This window comes from Nerophis lumbriciformis, linkage group LG20, assembly GCF_033978685.3.
Source record: "Nerophis lumbriciformis linkage group LG20, RoL_Nlum_v2.1, whole genome shotgun sequence".
NCBI lineage: Eukaryota > Metazoa > Chordata > Actinopteri > Syngnathiformes > Syngnathidae > Nerophis > Nerophis lumbriciformis.
This window is the reverse complement of record NC_084567.2, coordinates 41,280,219-41,300,000: the sequence shown is the minus strand read 5'-3', so window position 1 is coordinate 41,300,000 and position 19,782 is coordinate 41,280,219. Positions and strand designations below refer to the sequence as shown.

The window sequence follows — 19,782 nt, the reverse complement described above, 5'->3', positions numbered from 1 at the left end:
TAAAGACTTTCAAGAAAAGCTGGCTACTTTCCGTGCATATTGTAAAAACAAGATAGCTGAAAAAAAGATCCGGCCAGAGAACATTATCAACATGGACGAGGTTCCACTGACTTTTGATATTCCTGTGAACCGCACTGTGGATACAACGGGAGCACGTACGGTGAATATTCGCACCACAGGGAATGAGAAGTCATCCTTCACTGTGGTTCTAGCTTGCCATGCTAATGGCCAGAAACTTCCACCCATGGTGATATTCAAAAGGAAGACCTTGCCAAAAGAGACCTTTCCAGCCGGCGTCATCATAAAAGCTAACTCGAAGGGATGGATGAAGAAAAGATGAGCGAGTGGTTAAGGGAAGTTTAAGTTTACGCGAAGAGGCCGGGTGGCTTTTTTCACGCAGCTCCGTCCATGTTGATATACGACTCCATGCGCGCCCACATCACGCTGGTTTTTAATATATTATTAAAGTTTGACTGACCTATCTGACTGTTTTTTTGACATTCCTTTAGCGCAGTTAGATGCGGCTTACAACACGGGGCGGCTTATAGGTGGACAAAGTTTTGAAATATGCCGTTCATTGAAGGCGCGGCTTATAACCCAGGGCGCCTTATGGTGCGGAAAATACGGTATATATATTTTTTTTTCTAAATGTAAAACACTTCCTTGTGGTCTACATAACATGTTTTGGTGGTTCTTTTGGTCAAAATGTGAAAACCGTCCGTGTAATAACTAAAGTTCCTTGGGTGAATAATGTAAACTCACTACACCGGTATGTTTTAGCGCTTTCATGGTGAGTTTACTGACAGATATAAGTAAGAACTTTACACTACTTTATATTAGAAATGGCAACAGTGGAGGATGAATGTCCCGTAACAAGAAGATAGAGAAATAGAAGAAGCTTAGCATCTACAAAGGCGGACTTGCGCAAATTTTCAGGATTCATGCAGATCCAAAATACAGATCAGCTGGTACCAGAAGGTAAGAAAAGTTATTTTTGCTTAATATTCCAAGACAAAACGCCAGATAATATGTCTGCTAATGGGTGCCATTTTGCGGTTCTTATACACACACCATAATAATACTTGTATGTTGAAGCACAGTTCGTCTGACTACTGTAGCCGTAATGCTCCCACAATCCATCAAGCTTCATAGCTTACCAAAGTCGAACTAATACTATTTAACATATTTTTAATAATTGTGATATTCTATATTTTCAATGTAACATTTAAAGTTTTGTTGTTGTTTACTGGCGTCATATTGCAGTCTACACGTATCTCTTATGTGTGACTGCCATCTACTGGTCACACTTATCATTACACCATGTACCAAATAAATTAGCTTTGAGGTCAGTAAGCGACAGCGCTGATAGAAACACAATCGTCATAGTTCTATTAAAGTTGTTGGTAGCGCTCGTCGGTTGTCTTTCATCCCAGCTGGTAATCCCAACAGGAAATGGAAAAGATGCAGGGAATAGACACTCCAGGGAACACAAGACATACAATGACCTTGACTCAATCCCTCACATGTCCCCACATTCTCCACTTCACATGAAAGGACACACTTTCTTAATCGCTTTTTAACATTATTCATCAAAATAATCTCCGAAACAATTTCTTCTCTATTTTTGTCAGGTTTTTACCTTTTACCCAGGTAGAAAAAAAATAGAATAAGCTTAGACACAAATGTATGTATTTGACTATATAAAGTGTAGGGATGTACACACACATCATACACACAGCTTCAAATAGACCAGAGGAGAGAACTTCTTCACATATGAGGTTTCAAAAGATATAAATGGTATGACCACTAACATTGTTTCCATCTGTGCGTTTGTCACTTTTTGTGTTACGGCATTCTTAAAAAACAGATTTCATGCAGATGAATGTGATAGCTTAAAAACCAATTCATCAAATTAACATACCGTATTTTTCGGACTTAAAATCCTTTCATTTTCTCAAAAATCGACAGTAACCCGGTGTGCCTAATGCACGGAATAATTCTGGTTGTGCTTACCAACTTCAAAGCTATTTTACTTGGTTCGTGGTGTAATGATAAGTGTGACCAGTAGATGGCAGTCATACATAAGAGATACGTAAAGACTGCAATATGATGGCAGTAAACAACAACACAACTTTAAATATTCCGTTGATAATATAGAACAGGGGTCCTCAAACTAAGGCCCGCCAGCGTCCAAAGTCCCAAGTAAAAAATATATAAATAAATAAAAATAAAAAATAAAAAAAAATAAAAATATATGTATATATATATATATATATATATATATATATAGTAATTTTTAGTTTTTATTATAAATAAAATAAAAATTTAAAAATTTAAAACATTTAAAACATTTAAAAAAATCAAACATATATATATATATATATATAAATTTTTTTTAATTTTTTATATTTATATATATATATATATATATATATATATATATATATATATATATATATATATATATATATATATATATATATCCATCCATCCATCCATCTTCTTCCGCTTATCCGAGGTCGGGTCGCGGGGGCAGCAGCCTAAGCAGGGAAGCCCAGACTTCCCTCTCCCCAGCCACTTTGTCCAGCTCCTCCCGGGGGATCCCGAGGCGTTCCCAGGCCAGCCGGGAGACATAGTCTTCCCAACGTGTCCTGGGTCTTCCTCGTGGCCTCCTACCGGTCGGACATGCCCTAAACACCTCCTTAGGGAGGCGCTCGGGTGGCATCCTGACCAGATGCCCGAACCACCTCATCTGGCTCCTCTCCATGTGGAGGAGCAGCGGCTTTACTTTGAGCTCCCCCCGGATGACAGAGCTTCTCACCCTATCTCTAAGGGAGAGCCCCGCCACCCGGCGGAGGAAACTCATTTCGGCCGCTTGTACCCGTGATCTTGTCCTTTTGGTCATGACCCAAAGCTCATGACCATAGGTGAGGATGGGAACGTAGATCGACCGGTAAATTGAGAGCTTTGCCTTCCGGCTCAGCTCCTTCTTCACCACAACGGATCGATACAGCGTCCGCATTACTGAAGACGCCGCACCGATCCGCCTGTCGATCTCACGATCCACTCTTCCCTCACTCGTGAACAAGACTCCGAGGTACTTGAACTCCTCCACTTGGGGCAAGATCTCCTCCCCAACCCGGAGATGGCACTCCACCCTTTTCCGGGCGAGAACCATGGACTCGGACTTGGAGGTGCTGATTCTCATCCCAGTCGCTTCACACTCGGCTGCGAGTAATATTATTATTATGACAAAAAAATACAAAATAAAATAAAATAAATTAAAAAAAAAAAAAAAAAAAAAAAATATATATATATATATATATATATATATATATTTTTTTTTTTTTCATGTTTAGTTTTTATTATTATTATTATTATTATTATTATACTAACGATAAGGTGACATCATATATATATATATATATATATATATATACCAATTTTTTGAAGCCAATGCGGCCCCCGAGTCAAAAAGTTTGGGGACCCCTGATATAGAACATTACACACGGCGCTCAAAAATCTGTCAAAATGTTTTTAGTATGGCTTCGGTGAGCTATGAAGCCACCTCGCTTGATGGATTGTCGACGCATTAAACATACGAGCATTATTATGGTGTATTAGGACTGCAAAATAGAGGCGTTTTGTTTCACAATATTATGCAAAAGCAACTTTTCTTATTTTCTGGTACGTGCTGATATGATTTTTGGGATCTGCATAAGTCCTGAAAATGTGCGCACGTCCGCCTTTGTCGTCGGTGCCGATGCCGTAGTCAGTTGATAAGCTTCTTCTTTTTCTCTATCTTCTTGTTATGTGACATTCATCCTCCACTGTTGCCATTTCTAATATAAAGTAGTGTAAAGTTCTTACTTATATCTGTCAGTAAACTCACCATGAAAGCGCTAAAACATACCGGTGTAGTGAGTTTACATTATTCACCCAAGGAACTTTAGTTATTAGAGAGTTCCGGTCGGACGTTTTTTCACGGGACACATTTCGGGCGTTGTTGTTGCACTAGTGAGCCACGGATGAGGAGATGCTTGCTCCGTTATTGATTGAAGTAAAGTCGTAATGTCATTAAAATAGTTAGCTCCATCTTTTGACACTTCTTCCACTCCCGTCCTTGCACGCTACACCGCTACAACAAAGATGACGGGGAGAAGACGCTGTCAAAGTGGACTGGAAGATGATGTGTAAAACATCATCCATGCAACATTTTGACCAAAGAACCACCATTACATGTTATGTAGACCACAAGGTTTTATATTTCGAAAATAATCATAATATGACTCCAAAAAATACGGTACAGGTTTGGCTATTTTTTTTGCTTAAATATTTGTATTGACCAGGATGTTTCTTGCAGGGCGCCAGGATTGATCCCCGTGGATCCTTTCACCATGGTGGCAGTGAAGATGCTGAAGGAAGAAGCATCAGCGGACATGCAGAATGACTTCCAGCGAGAGGCAGCCCTCATGGCCCAATTTGACCATACCAACATTGTGCGACTCCTGGGTAAAACAATGTGTGTGGTTTAAAAAAAAAAAGGCAGCAGTCACAGATGATATTCTCTCGAAAGAAGGAAAGGGGAAAATACAAACATGGATCTTGAATAACTCGGAGGAAGAAATCAAAAATTCACTAATATTTCCTGATTTTCTTTTGTGCTCATTTCAGTGTCGTTGTTTCCATCGACTGCATCCCTGCAATATGCGCATCCCAAATGTGATGATGTAACTCCATTAGACCGCCACATGGGAAACAATCCATCAATTATTCAATTGGCTTTCACTTCAAAAAGCGAGAGATAAAAAAAAAATACATTGCGGCTATCATATCAGCACTTTCTAATTGTTCTGTAGGTCTGTTTAATTTTGCTGGAGGAAGTAGATCACCCTTATTATTTAGACCAGGGGTGCTCATTACGTCGATCGCGAGCTACCGGTCGATCGTGGAGGGTGTGTCAGTCGATCACCAGCCAGGCATTAAAAAAATAGTCCTAAAAATGAGCGATCATAAATCTTCACTATGACGTCACTTTCGTCACTTGATTGACATTCACGGCACCCGAGGGTCTTCTGATATGACGCTGGCTGCTGCCAGCTCATTAAAATTACCGGCTGGAAGGCGAGAAACACTTTATTTCAACAGACTCTGGCGCCGTACCTGTCGTCAAAACTCCAAAGACCGACTGCACAGTTGCACAATAAAAGCTCTGCTTCATCCTGCTTGCGCTACCAAAATAAGAGTCTCAGAAAGCTTGGCGTGCACAAGCTAGCAAGCTACGGACTGGAGTTTGCCAACAATGTATTTCTTGTAAAGTGTATACAAAGGAGTACGGAAGCTGGATAAATAAGATGCCAAAAAGCAACCACTTTCATGTGGTATTGGACAGAAAGGAGGACTTTTTTTCTCCTCCATTCGAAAATGCGGACCTTATCAGCACCACTGTCTGATTCCTATCAATGCAAGTCATCAGAATCAGGTAATACACCAACTTATATTCTTGTCTTCATGAAAGAAAGGAATCTATATGCGTTAAACATGCTTGTATTATCATTAAACACCTTTAACTTGTTAACAATATTAACTATAAGTGTTAAACATGCTTGTATTATCTTTAAACACCTTTAACTTGTGAACAATATTAACTATATGTGTTAAACATGCTTGTATTATCATTAAACACCTTTAACTTGTTAACAATATTAATTATATGTGTTAAACATGCTTGTATTATCATTAAACACCTTTAACTTGTTAACAATATTAACTATATGTGTTAAACATGCTTGCATTATCTTTAAACACCTTTAACTTGTTAACAATATTAACAATGTGTTAAACATGCTTGTATTATCTTTAAACACCTTTAACTTGTTAACAATATTAACTATATGTGTTAAACATGCTTGTATTATCATTAAACATCTTTAACTTATTAACAATATTAACTATATGTGTTAAACATGCTTGTATTATCATTAAACACCTTTAACTTGTTAACAATATTAATTATATGTATTAAACATGCTTGTATTACCTTTAAACACCTTTAACTTGTTAACAATATTAACTATATGTGTTAAACATGCTTGCATTATCTTTAAACACCTTTAACTTGTTAACAATATTAACAATGTGTTAAACATGCTTGTATTATCTTTAAACACCTTTAACTAATTAACAGTATTAACTATATGTGTTAAACATGCTTGTATTATCATTAAACACCTTTAACTTGTTAACAATATTAACTATATGTGTTAAACATGCTTGCATTATCTTTAAACACCTTTAACTTGTTAACAATATTAACAATGTGTTAAACATGCTTGTATTATCTTTAAACACCTTTAACTTGTTAACAATATTAACAATGTGTTAAACATGCTTGTATTATCTTTAAACACCTTTAACTTGTTAACAATATTAACAATGTTTTAAACATGCTTGTATTATCTTTAAACACCTTTAACTTGTTAACAATATTAACTATATGTGTTAAACATTCTTGTATTATCATTAAACACCTTTAACTTGTTAACAATATTAATTATATGTGTTAAACATGCTTGTATTATCATTAAACACCTTTAACTTGTTAACAATATTAACTATATGTGTTAAACATGCTTATATTATCTTTAAACACCTTTAACTTATTAACTATATGTGTTAAACATGCTTGTATTATCATTAAACACCTTTAACTTGTTAACAATATTAACTATATGTATTAAACATACTTGTATTTTCATTAAACACCTTTAATTTATTAACAATATTAACTATATGTGTTAAACATGCTTGTATTATCATTAAACATATTTAACTTGTTAACAAAAACATATATTTCATAAATAAGTAAATATAAATTATATATATGAATGAGGTAGAGCCCCACGACTTGATCAATTGAAAAGTAGCTCGCCTGCAGAAAAAGTGTGAGCACCCCTGATTTAGACCAACGTCGTTTTCACTGAGGGCCACATCGCAGTTACAGTCGTGGTCAAAAGTTCACATACACTTGTTAAGAACATAATGTCTTGGCTGTCTTGACATCACATGGACAAAGATAAGACCTTCTGGAGGAATGTTCTGTTTTTGTTTTTCCGCGAGCAGACATTACAATGGTTTGTCTGTTCTATTCGTCCAAGACAATATTTAAGTTAACGTCATTTGCGATTACATGGAATACATATATAGTTTTCTCCCACAATAGAAAGAAATAATACATTTAGTAGGAAAAGTTACAGTACTTTATTGATTCAGACAATCGGTATATTACTGTAGTAGAATGATGTGGGATGAAGGCTTGAATGGGATAATGTTGCACGTCGCTATGCCCGCATAGGGCTCTAAAACCCAATGCCTACATAGAATAGTCAATTGGAATGTTTCCAGCAGTGCAATTCCACCTCAGAGTGTAGAGCCTTTGTTTCCCAGAGGAAGACAAATGTGCTCCTATTAAAGTTGATCCACTCTAATTGGCAGTTTAATCTAATAACCACTCTCACATTCAAGTATACTTCCTGGAAGATCTTTGCAGACAAGTTCGTCTTCTGTCATTAGCCGTGACGTCGAATATAACATCCTTAAAAAAGACTTATTGGTATCAGAGTATGTTGGTGAGATGGCAGGCTTTGTCCAGGAAAACATGATTTAGTTTAACACTATAGCAAAAAAACAAACAAAAGGGTACAAACAAAAGGCGCGCACAAAGCGGAGAACAAACTTGGCTATGAACTAAAATAGCACAAAGGCTAACTGTCGACAAGAAACAAAAACACTTACTGTGACACGAAGGAACTATGACATGAGCAGAGTGAACAAAAGTAGACAGAGCTACAACGACAAGTATTATGACAGGTATTAGTGACAATAATCCAGCACTGACTGGAGAGGAAGGCAGGTTCAAATAGCAGCTGGCTGATTGACACCAGGTGTGGCCAGGTGCCAATCAGCCATAGCTGAGGGGACAAAGCACTCAGGGAGATAATCAGGAAATAACCAAAATAAGAGCGCTGACAGGAAACAAAGACAGGAAAAACCAAAACCTAACTGAACTGTCAGTGACAAGCCTGACAATTGGAACATTATCAACAGAATGCCTGGAAATCCTTCAGCTTCAGTTTATTACCCTTCACCTCTATTTACCTTCTGAGCTAATATTGCTCTTTTGGTGTCAAAAATTGGAATACTTCCCATTTAAGCTTCAATCAATATTTCAAACAGTTCTTCATGCGCTCATTAATAATGGCATGAAGAGCAGCTTTTTTGTATGCTATGGTGATCAGACAAAACATGCTGTATGTCATATAGCAGGGGCGTCAAACTTGTTTTCATCCCAGTCAGGGCTGCCCTCAGAGTATAATTGTCAGGTTCAAACACCGAACTATCTATTACACAAGACAAGAAGAGGGAATCAGGCAGAGACAGAGTTAAATTTTGCTCATGGGGAGAGACGTATTGGGCTGCACACTCAGTTACAGTTTCACTCTATGCTCTAAGGCACAGCCCACGTGCTCCTCTATTTATTCGGGAGGTCCCTAGTTAACATCACTGAGGCTGCTTCTGAAGGGAGGGGTAATGCAAGCAGCCCATGTTAGACACAATACGTGATTATTCAGAATGGAAATGTGCTGACCCTCGTGAATCCGCCCTGTCTCTGTTTTGTCTGCGTTGAGGTACTCGATGTCCGTCCTTGGCTGTCAGCAGGCAGGGTCTGGAAACAAACTGCTGCTGCGAGACAACTCGCAATAGAAGATTACAAGTTGTGTGCCTTTGCACGGATAGAAAAGTAAAAATTGAGCACAATAGATAAAAAATGTAGCAACGACCTTTAAACATAAGAGTTGTGTGATAACTTATACATAATTGTAAGTTTTTTGTTATTACCAAATCTGTGTTATATGTGTTTTATGTTGCACGATTGCACAGAGACAAATTCCTAGTTTGTGAACCCGTTCTCAAACAAAAGGCAATAAAACGTTTAAATGAATTCTTCCCAAAAAAAAAAAATTTGATTTTTGAAAATTATTAATCAATTTACTATCAAGATTAATAAAAATCGGGATTCTGATGTGATAAAAAAAATTTTTAACACCCCTAATTATTATAAACCGTATGATAGTTTGTAAAAATAACGATAAATACTTCAGAATCAGAATCAGATTCTAAAGTATTTATCGTTATTTTTAATTTGTAAAAATAACGATAAATACTTCAGAATCAGAATCAGATTCTGAAGTATTTATCGTTATTTTTACAAACTATCTGTCACGTGTGGTGCGCATGGTGATAAGGGGGTTTGTTCTCCCAAGATGCAAGGGACGAATCCGGACAGGACTTGCAGGTAATAACTTGATTTAATAATAAAATAACACAAAACTGGTACAAAACAGAAAACAAACCGACAGGAAGAGTTTCCGAACGCACTGGAAGCTAAGGCTAACACTTAGCACAAACTATGGAACTTAGCTGAGTCTAGGAAACAAGAACGAACTTACGTGGCAGTCGCGTGATGCAAAAACAAAGAAAGCAGAACGAGTGATGAACAAAGGTGGGCTTAAATAGCGTCTCTGATGAGAAACAGGTGCGCGTGCAAGGCAGGTGAAAATCAAGTAACCATGGTGACGAAACAAACTCACAGGTGCACAAGTAATAACAAAAGGAGTCCAAAACTAACCAAACATAACTTAACAAAACATGATCCGACCACGGATCATGACAGAGCCTCCCCCTTAAGGACAGATTCTAGATGTCCTAAAAAAAAACCAAGCAGGGTCAAAAGTCACGGGAGGGCGGAGGGAGGACTTGGCGGTGGGTCGCCAGGCCAAGTGTCCCCGAATCCACCGAGGCAAAGTATGTGTCATACATCAGCAACCAAAAGGAGGTTTTGTAACCTGTAAGCTGTTTTAAGGTGTTATTATTATACCAAACAATGCATTGCAAAAATCAGTTTGAATCGAGAATCGTATTGAATCGAGTATCGATTATAATAATGATTATGAATCAAATCCTAATCCCAAGAATCGGAATCGAATGGCGAGGTGCCCAAAGATACACTCCAATAACAATTGAATATTTGTAAATATATATCAAAGTGTAAAACATATCAAATGTAATGTATTACATACATTTTTTTTTCTGTCAAAATGGAAACGATGAAAACATTTAGTAAGAAAGATGAAGTATGCACATTTGGCCGGGCTTTTGCGGGCCACATTAAATGATGTGTCGGGCCGGATCTGGCCCCCGGGCCTTGAGTTTGACATCTTCATTGATTCAGTACTTTTATCGGTACCGGCCGAATTCCATTGGTACTCCAGAAACAAAAAACTACAGGTACAGTATCTCGATACCATTGTTGCATGTGATGCCACGTCGTATTTGTACCCGACTGTCTCTCACTAGAGTTGCAATCTTTCATGTCAACAAAGCAAGCGTACCTGATAGAAAGCGCTCAAAAGTAAAGTTCCACTTCCCAATATACGCTAGCTCGATTATTGATTTCAACACCTCAAAAGTTGGTAATCAAAACCACAACTAAGATTTAAACAGTTCGTGTGTATCAGTCCAATACTTTCAGTATAAACACAACAAAAGACAAGACGGGGACGTTGAACTAAATGCCAATAGACTTCCTGACAACGGCAACACACAGAGGAAAAATACATTTAATTTTACCAGCAAAAAAGTCATATAAAATAATTTCCATTATCTGACTTCTGTGCCCTTCAAATTCTCCTTTTCCATAGCCACCATAGCCTGTTTCCTCATTCTCTTTCAGTATTTCCACAAGCCTCAGTAAAGACAACGCAAGATACCATTAACTTCTTTTTCTCTCGTTTTTCTGATCGTTTTCTTTATTATGACGCCGGTTCCGACTCGGCCTTTCTCCCCTCGATGGTGCTCCTGATTTTCAGGATGGCATTTTGGCTTCGGTCGTTAAAAAAACGTCTCCATCCAAACTCCGAGCAAAACCCTTTTCTTCTAAGTCCATCCATCCATCCATCCATCCATCTTCTTCCGCTTATCCGAGGTCGGGTCGCGGGGGCAGCAGCCTAAGCAGGGAAGCCCAGACTTCCCTCGCCCCAGCCATTTCGTCCAGCTCCTCCCGGGGGATCCCGAGGCGTTCCCAGGCCAGCCGGGAGACATAGTCTTCCCAACGTGTCCTGGGTCTTCCCCGTGGCCTCCTACCGGTCGGACGTGCCCTAAACACCTCCCGAGGGAGGCGATCGGGTGGCATCCTGACCAGATGCCCGAACCACCTCATCTGGCTCCTCTCCATGTGGAGGAGCAGCGGCTTTACTTTGAGCTCCCCCCGGATGACAGAGCTTCTCACCCTATCTCTAAGGGAGAGCCCCGCCACCCGGCGGAGGAAACTCATTTCGGCCGCTTGTACCCGTGATCTTGTCCTTTCGGTCATAACCCAAAGCTCATGACCATAGGTGAGGATGGGAACGGAGATCGACCGGTAAATTGAGAGCTTTGCCTTCCGGCTCAGCTCCTTCTTCACCACAACGGATCGATACAGCGTCCACATTACTGAATACGCCGCACCGATCCGCCTGTCGATCTCACCATCCACTCTTCCCTCACTCGTGAACAAGACTCCCAGGTACTTGAACTCCTCCACTTGGGGCAGGGTTCTCCTCCCCAACCCGGAGATGGCACTCCACCCTTTTTCGGGCGAGAACCATGGACTCGGACTTGGAGGTGCTGATTCTCATCCCAGTCGCTTCACACTCGGCTGCGAACCGATCCGGCGAGAGCTGAAGATCCTGGCCAGATGAAGCCATCAGGACCACATCATCTGCAAAAAGCAGAGACCTAATCCTGCAGCCACTAAACCGGATCCCCTCAACGCCTTGACTGCGCCTAGAAATTCTGTCCATAAAAGTTCAGAACAGAATGGGTGACAAAGGGCAGCCTTGGCGGAGTCCAACCCTCACTGGAAACGTGTCCGACTTACTGCCGGCAATGCGGACCAAGCTCTGACACTGATCGTACAGGGAGCGAACCGCCACAATCAGACAGTCCGATACCCCATACTCTCTGAGCACTCCCCACAGGACTTCCCGAGGCACACGGTCGAATGCCTTTTCCAAGTCCACAAAGCACATGTAGACATGGTTGGGCAAACTCCCATGCACCCTCAAGGACCCCGCCGAGAGTATAGAGCTGGTCCACAGTTCCACGACCAGGACGAAAACCACACTGTTCCTCCTGAATCCGAGGTTCGACTATCCCGCGTAGCCTCCTCTCCAGTACACCTGAATAGACCTTACCGGGAAGCCATCAGGACCACATCAGCTTTTAGACTAATAATAAACGATTTGCTTGCCTAACAGAATTGCTATTGCGACATCCAGTGGACATATTTAGAACAGCAGTTTCTAGCAAACTCATCTCGCACCCTGGATTGAACCTGGGCCGCATGTTTGACATCCCTGGTCGATTCCCTCCATAAACAACCGAGTCTTCAGTTGTTTCTTTGCAGAGCTCCACACAGAAATGATGAAGTGAAAGCAGGAAGTATTATACCAGTAATGATATTCTTCTTATGGTACATGCATACTGTAGATCAACCAGTGGTACAGCACACTCTACCAATTGGAGAAATTCTATTGAAATGTCCACATTTCCTGTCAGCAGAGAAGGTCTCGGGAGAACACAAGGTTGATTTAGAGTGGAGCTACGGTTACATCAGCGAGCTATTAATGTGAAACTGTAGATCCACTATGTGCTAGAGTTTATTTGTGAGCGTGCACACATCACAGATGGCTTTGTCTGTGTTTATGTCTACGCTGGATGTTGACACGTCTTCTCCCCATGAATGAACTCCTTCTATGATGTACCGTCAAAGAAAATGAATGACGTCACTAATGTGTTGATGTCTGTTTGTACCCTCTCAAACCTCTGTGGTGATGCAGTCCTGGTCAAAAGTGTACATAGACTTGTAAAGAACATCATGTCATGGCTGTCTTGACTTTACAATCATTTCTTATTTTTTTGTGATGTAGTGATTGGAGCACATACTTGTTGCTCACAAAAAACATTCGTGAAGTTTGCTTCTTTTATGAATTTATTATGGCTCTACTGAAAATGTGAGGGTCAAAAGTATACATACAGCAATGTTAATATTTGCATACCGTATTTTCCGCACCATAAGGCGCCCTGGGTTATAAGCCGCGCCTTCAATGAACGGCATATTTCAAAACTTTGTCCACCTATAAGCCGCCCCGTGTTATAAGCCGCATCTAACTGCGCTAAAGGGAATGTCAAAAAAACAGTCAGATAGGTCAGTCAAACTTTAATAATATATTAAAAACCAGCGTGATGTGGGCGCGCATGGAGTCGTATATCAACATGGACGGAGCTGCGTGAAAAAAGCCACCCGGCCTCTTCGCGTAAACTTACCTTAACCACTCGCTCATCTTTTCTTCATCCATCCATCCCTTCGAGTTAGCTTTTATGATGACGCCGGCTGGAAAGGTCTCTTTTGGCAAGGTCTTCCTTTTGAATATCACCATGGGTGGAAGTTTCTGGCCATTAGCATGGCAAGCTAGAACCACAGTGAAGGATGACTTCTCATTCCCTGTGGTGCGAATATTCACCGTACGTGCTCCCGTTGTATCCACAGTGCGGTTCACAGGAATATCAAAAGTCAGTGGAACCTCGTCCATGTTGATAATGTTCTCTGGCCGGATCTTTTTTTCAGCTATCTTGTTTTTACAATATGCACGGAAAGTAGCCAGCTTTTCTTGAAAGTCTTTAGGCAGTTGCTGTGAAATAGTAGTCCGTGTGCGGATGGAGAGATTGCGTCTTTTCATGAACCGGATCCCTGTCGCTTAGTAGGAGCCATTTTGTGGTCTTTACAGATGTAAACACACAAAGGAAATGAAACGTACGGTGATATCCGCGCGCTTTTTCTTCTTCTACGCGGGCGGGTGGTTGCTTACAGTAGAAGAAGAAGCGCTTCCTGTTCTATGGGGGCGGGTGCTTACCTTGGCGGTTGCTTGCGTAGAAGAAGAAGCACTTCCTCTTCTACGGGGAAAAAAGATGGCGGCTGTTTACCGTAGTTGCGAGACCGAAACTTTATGAAAATGAATCTTAATATTAATCCATATATAAAGCGCACCGGGTTATAAGCCGCACTGTCAGCTTTTGAGTAAATTTGTGGTTTTTAGGTGCGGCTAATAGTGCGGAAAATACGGTACATGTCCCTTGGCAAGTTTATCTGCAATAAGGCGCTTTTGGTAGCCATCCACAAGCTTCTACTTTAATTTTTGACAGAATTGGTGCAGTTCAGCTAAATGTGTTGCTTTTCTGACATGGATTTGTTTCTTCAGCATTGTCCACAAGTTTAAGTCAGGACTTTGGGAAGGCCATTCTAAAACCTTCATTCAACGCCTTGACTGCGCCTAGAAATTCTGTCCATGAACAGAATCGGTCAACTTTTGGCCAAACAGCTCCATTTTTGTTTCATCTGACATCACATGGACAAAGATAAGACCTTCTGGAGAAAAGTTCTGTGGTCAGATGAAACAAAAATGTAGCTGTTTGGCCACAATACCCAGCAACATGTTTGGAGGAGAAAATGTGAGGTCTTTAATCCCAAGCACACCACACCTACCGCCAAGCATGATGGTGGTAGTATTATGCTCTGGGCCTGTTTTGCTGCCAATGGAACTGCTGCTTTACAGAGAGTAAATGGGACAATGAAAAAGGAGGATTACCTCCAAATTCTTCAGGACAAGCTAAAATCATCAGCCCGGAGGTTGGGTCTTGGGCGCAGTTGGGTGTTCCAACAGTATAATGACCCCCAAACACACCTCAAAAGTGGTAAAGGAATGGCTAAATCAGGCTAGAATGAAGGTTTTAGAACGGCCTTCCCAAAGTCCTGACTTTAGCGTTTGGACAATGCTGAAGAAACAAGTCCACTTTTCTCCTCCAAACATATTGCTGGGTATTGTGGCCAAACAGCTCCATTTTTGTTTCATCTGACATCACATGGACAAAGATAAGACCTTCTGGAGAAAAGTTCTGTGGTCAGATGAAACAAAAATTTAGCTGTTTGGCCACAATACCCAGCAACATGTTTGGAGGAGAAAATGTGAGGTCTTTAATCCCATGCACACCATTCCTACCACCAAGCATGGTGGTGGTAGTATCTGGTTTGGTGGCTGCAGGATTAGGTCTCTGCTTTTTGCAGATGATGTGGTCCTGATGGCTTCATCTGGCCAGGATCTTCAGCTCTCACTGGATCGGTTCGCAGCCGAGTGTGAAGCGACTGGGATGAGAATCAGCACCTCCAAGTCCGAGTCCATGGTTCTCGCCCGGAAAAGGGTGGAGTGCCATCTCCAAGTTGGGGAGGAGATCTTGCCCCAAGTGGAGGAGTTCAAGTACCTCAGAGTCTTGTTCACGAGTGAGGGAAGAGTGGATCGTGAGATCGACAGGCGGATCGGTGCGGCGTCTTCAGTAATGCGGACGCTGTATCGATCCGTTGTGGTGAAGAAGGAGCTGAGCCGGAAGGCAAAGCTCTCAATTTACCGGTCGATCTACGTTCCCATCCTCACCTATGGTCATGAGCTTTGGGTTATGACCGAAAGGACAAGATCACGGGTACAAGCGGCCGAAATGAGTTTCCTCCGCCGGGTGGCGGGGCTCTCCCTTAGAGATAGGGTGAGAAGCTCTGTCATCCGGGGGGAGCTCAAAGTAAAGCCGCTGCTCCTCCACATGGAGAGGAGCCAGATGAGGTGGTTCGGGCATCTGGTCAGGATGCCACCCGAACGCCTCCCTAGGGAGGTGTTTAGGGCACGTCCGACCGGTAGGAGGCCGCGGGGAAGACCCAGGACACGTTGGGAAGACTATGTCTCCCGGCTGGCCTGGGAACGCCTCGGGGTCCCACAGGAAGAGCTGGACGAAGTGGCTGGGGAGAGGGAAGTCGACCCGACCTCGGATAAGCGGAAGAAGATGGATGGATGGATGGAGAAAAGGTGAGGCCTTTAATCCCAGGAACACCAGGCCTACCGTCAAGCATGGTGGTGGTAGTATTATGCTCTGGGCCTGTTTTGCTGCCAATGGAACTGCTGCTTCACAGAGAGTAAATGGGACAATGAAAAAGGAGGATTACCTCCAAATTCTTCAGGACAAGCTAAAATCATCAGCCCGGAGGTTGGGTCTTGGGCACAGTTGGGTGTTCCAACAGGACAATGACCCCAAACACTCGTTAAAAGTGGTAAAGGAATGGCTAAAGCAGGCTAGAATGAAGGTTTTAGAACGGCCTTCCCAAAGTCCTGACTTTAACGTTTGGACAATGCTGAAGAAACAAGTCCACTTTTCTCCTCCAAACATATTGCTGGGTATTGTGGCCAAACAGCTCCATTTTTGTTTCATCTGACATCACATGGACAAATATAAGACCTTCTGGAGGAAAGTTCTGTGGTCAGATGAAACAAAAATGACCCTGGATCTCAGGAAACAGAGGAAACCATCACTGATGGTTTGGGTTGGTTTGGTTTGCATTTCCTTTGGAAATCGAGGTCCCAGAGTCTGGAGGAAGACAGGAGAGGCACAGGATCCACGTTGCCTGAAGTCTAGTGTAAAGTTTCCACCATCAGTGATGGTTTGGGGTGCCATGTCATCTGCTGGTGTCGGTCCACTCTGTTTCCTGAGATCCAGGGTCAACGCAGCCGTCTACCAGCAAGTTTTAGAGCACTTCATGCTTCCTGCTGCTGACCTGCTCTATGGAGATGGAGATTTCAAGTTCCAACAGGACTTGGCGCCTGCACACAGCGCAAAATCTACCCGTGCCTGGTTTACGGACCATGGTATTTCTGTTCTAAATTGGCCCGCCAACTCCCCTGACCTTAGCCCCATAGAAAATCTGTGGGGTATTGTGAAAAGGAAGATGCAGAATGCCAGACCCAAAAACGCAGAAGAGTTGAAGGCCACTATCAGAGCAACCTGGGCTCTCATAACACCTGAGCAGTGCCAGAAACTCATCGACTCCATGCCACGCCGCATTAACGCAGTAATTGCGGCAAAAGGAGCTCCAACCAAGTATTGAGTATTGTACATGCTCATATTTTTCATTTTCATACTTTTCAGTTGGCCAACATTTCTAAAAATCCCTTTTTTGTATTAGCCTTAAGTAATATTCTAATTTTGTGACACACGGAATTTTGGATTTTCATTTGTTGCCACTTCAAATCATCAAAATTAAATGAAATAAACATTTGAATGCATCAGTCTGTGTGCAATGAATAAATATAATGTACAAGTTACACCTTTTGAATGCAATTACTGAAATAAATCAAGTTTTTCCAAAATATTCTAATTTACTGGCTTTTACCTGTATGTACACTTTTGACCAGGACTGTACATCTCAAACGCTGACTAAAACCAGCTCTGTGCTTCCATCCTGCAGGTGTGTGTGCGGTAGGTAAGCCCATGTGCTTGATGTTTGAGTACATGTCCCACGGCGACCTGAACGAGTTCCTGCGTCGTCGCTCTCCGACACGATCCGCACGAACCCTCAGCCGCGCCAGCATGTCGGCTGGCAGCTGGTCCTCGGAGACGGAGGCGGGGGCCCTGGCCTGCGCCGATCAGCTGTCGGTGTCCAAGCAGATCTCAGCCGGCATGGCCTACCTCTCCGAGCGCAAGTTCGTCCACCGAGACCTGGCTACACGAAACTGCCTGGTCGGCGAGGAAATGGTGGTGAAGATCGCCGACTTCGGCCTCTCCAGGAATATATACTCAGCGGACTACTACAAGGCCAACGAGAACGACGCCATACCAATCCGCTGGATGCCCCCGGAGTCGATTTTCTACAACCGCTACACCACCGAATCGGATGTTTGGGCTTACGGCGTGGTGTTGTGGGAGATCTTCTCCCACGGCATGCAGCCGTACTACGGCATGGGTCACGAGGAAGTCATCTACTACGTGAGGGACGGTCACGTTCTGTCCTGTCCGGAGAACTGCCCGCTGGAGCTGTACAACCTGATGAGGCTCTGCTGGAGCACACACCCGTCAGACCGGCCCAGCTTCTGCAGTACACATCGGATTCTGGACCGGATGCATCAACACACACTGAACACAACTGCTGATGTTGAGGCAGACTGAGGTGGGAGATGGGTTTTTTTTGTCTTTTTTTAAGATTTTCAAGTAAGATACCGTATTTTCCGGACCATGGGGCGCACCAGAGGTGGGTAGTAACGCGCTACATTTACTCCGTTACATCTACTTGAGTAACTTTTGGGATAAATTGTACTTCTAAGAGTAGTTTTAATGCAACATACTTTTACTTTTACTTGAGTATATTTATAGAGAAGAAACGCTACTTTTACTCCGCTACTTTTATCTACATTCAGCTCGCTACTCGCTACTAATTTTGATCGATCTGTTAATGCACGCTTTGTTTGTTTTGGTCTGTCAGACAGACCTTCAAAGTGCCTGCGTTTCAACAAATACAGTCACTGGTGACGTTCACTCCGTTCCACCAATCAGATGCAGTCACTGGTGACGTTGGACCAATCAAACAGAGCCAGGCGGTCACATGACCTGACTTAAACAAGTTGAAAAACTTATTGGGGTGTTACCATTTAGTGGTCAATTGTACGGGATGTATACTGTACTGGGCAATCTACTAATAAAAGTTCCAATCAATCAATCAAAAGTGTGAAGGAAAAAAATACCCTTTTTTATTTCAACCGTACATCCCGTCAAAAGCCTAAAGACTGACTGCACAGTTCCTGTCTTCACAATAAAAGTGCCGCTCCATCGCGCCTGCGCTTTCAAAATAAGAGTCTCCAAAAGCCAGCGCAAACAAGCTACGGAGTTTGCCGCCAATGTATTTCTTGTAAAGTGTATAAAAACGAATATGGAAGCTGGACGAATAAGAAGCCAAAAACCAACCACTTTCATGTGGTATTAGACAGAAAGGAGGACCTTTTTTTCTCCTCCATTTGAAAACGTGGACGTTATCAGCACTACTGTCTGATTCCTATCAATGCAAGTCATCAGAATCAGGTAATACACCAACTTATATTCTTGTCTTCATGAAAGAAAGGAATCTATATGTGTTAAACATGCATGTATATTCATTAAAACACCTTTAACATGTCAACAAAAACGGCAAAATAAATAAATATAAATTATATACTGTATATATCAATGTATGTATATATATATATTTATGTGTGTATATATATATATATATATATATATATATTAAAGATGCGCGGATAGGCAATTATTTAATCCGCAACCGCATCAGAAAGTCGTCAACCATCCGCCATCCACCCGACCTAACATTTAATCAGAACCGCATCCGCCCGCACCTGCCCGTTGTTATATATCTAATATAGACGATGCAAGGCATTAGTGAGGTTATAAAGCTTTTGCGTGTTAAAGAAAGGAGACTGATCCAATGCAGCACAGACATTCGCGTGCCACGCTGTCACGGCCCAGACGCACACCAGTGCGCAATCATATGGGAGCCGCGCTGAGCGCACCTCCAAGCGCGTCTCGCTGCCGGCGATGGCCGGGTATGGGCCCGACGCTGCAGCGCCATCCATTTTCAGGGCTAGTTGATTCGGCAGGTGGGTTGTTACACACTCCTTAGCGGGTTCCGACTTCCATGGCCACCGTCCTGCTGTCTATATCAACCAGGGTGAGCCCCACCCCTTTCGTGAGCGCACTGCGCGCGGAGTGACCCCTGTTACGCGCCCCCGGCAACGGGGGTGGCGGGCAGGTAAGCTGCGCGGGCGG

General features: G+C 42.2%; 1 protein-coding gene across 1 annotated transcript in view; it reads left to right on the top strand.

Annotated features, from left to right (window-relative positions):
• Window positions 1-18,400, top strand: part of musk (muscle, skeletal, receptor tyrosine kinase) — a 99,366-nt gene extending 80,966 nt beyond the window's left edge. Inside the window, exons 16-17 of the mRNA XM_061980908.2 lie at window positions 4,364-4,512; window positions 17,438-18,400. Coding sequence (XP_061836892.2) covers window positions 4,364-4,512; window positions 17,438-18,135 — 847 coding nt within the window. The 3' untranslated portion in view covers window positions 18,136-18,400. The remainder of the gene's footprint in view (window positions 1-4,363; window positions 4,513-17,437) is intronic.
• Window positions 18,401-19,782: the final 1,382 nt, after the last annotated feature.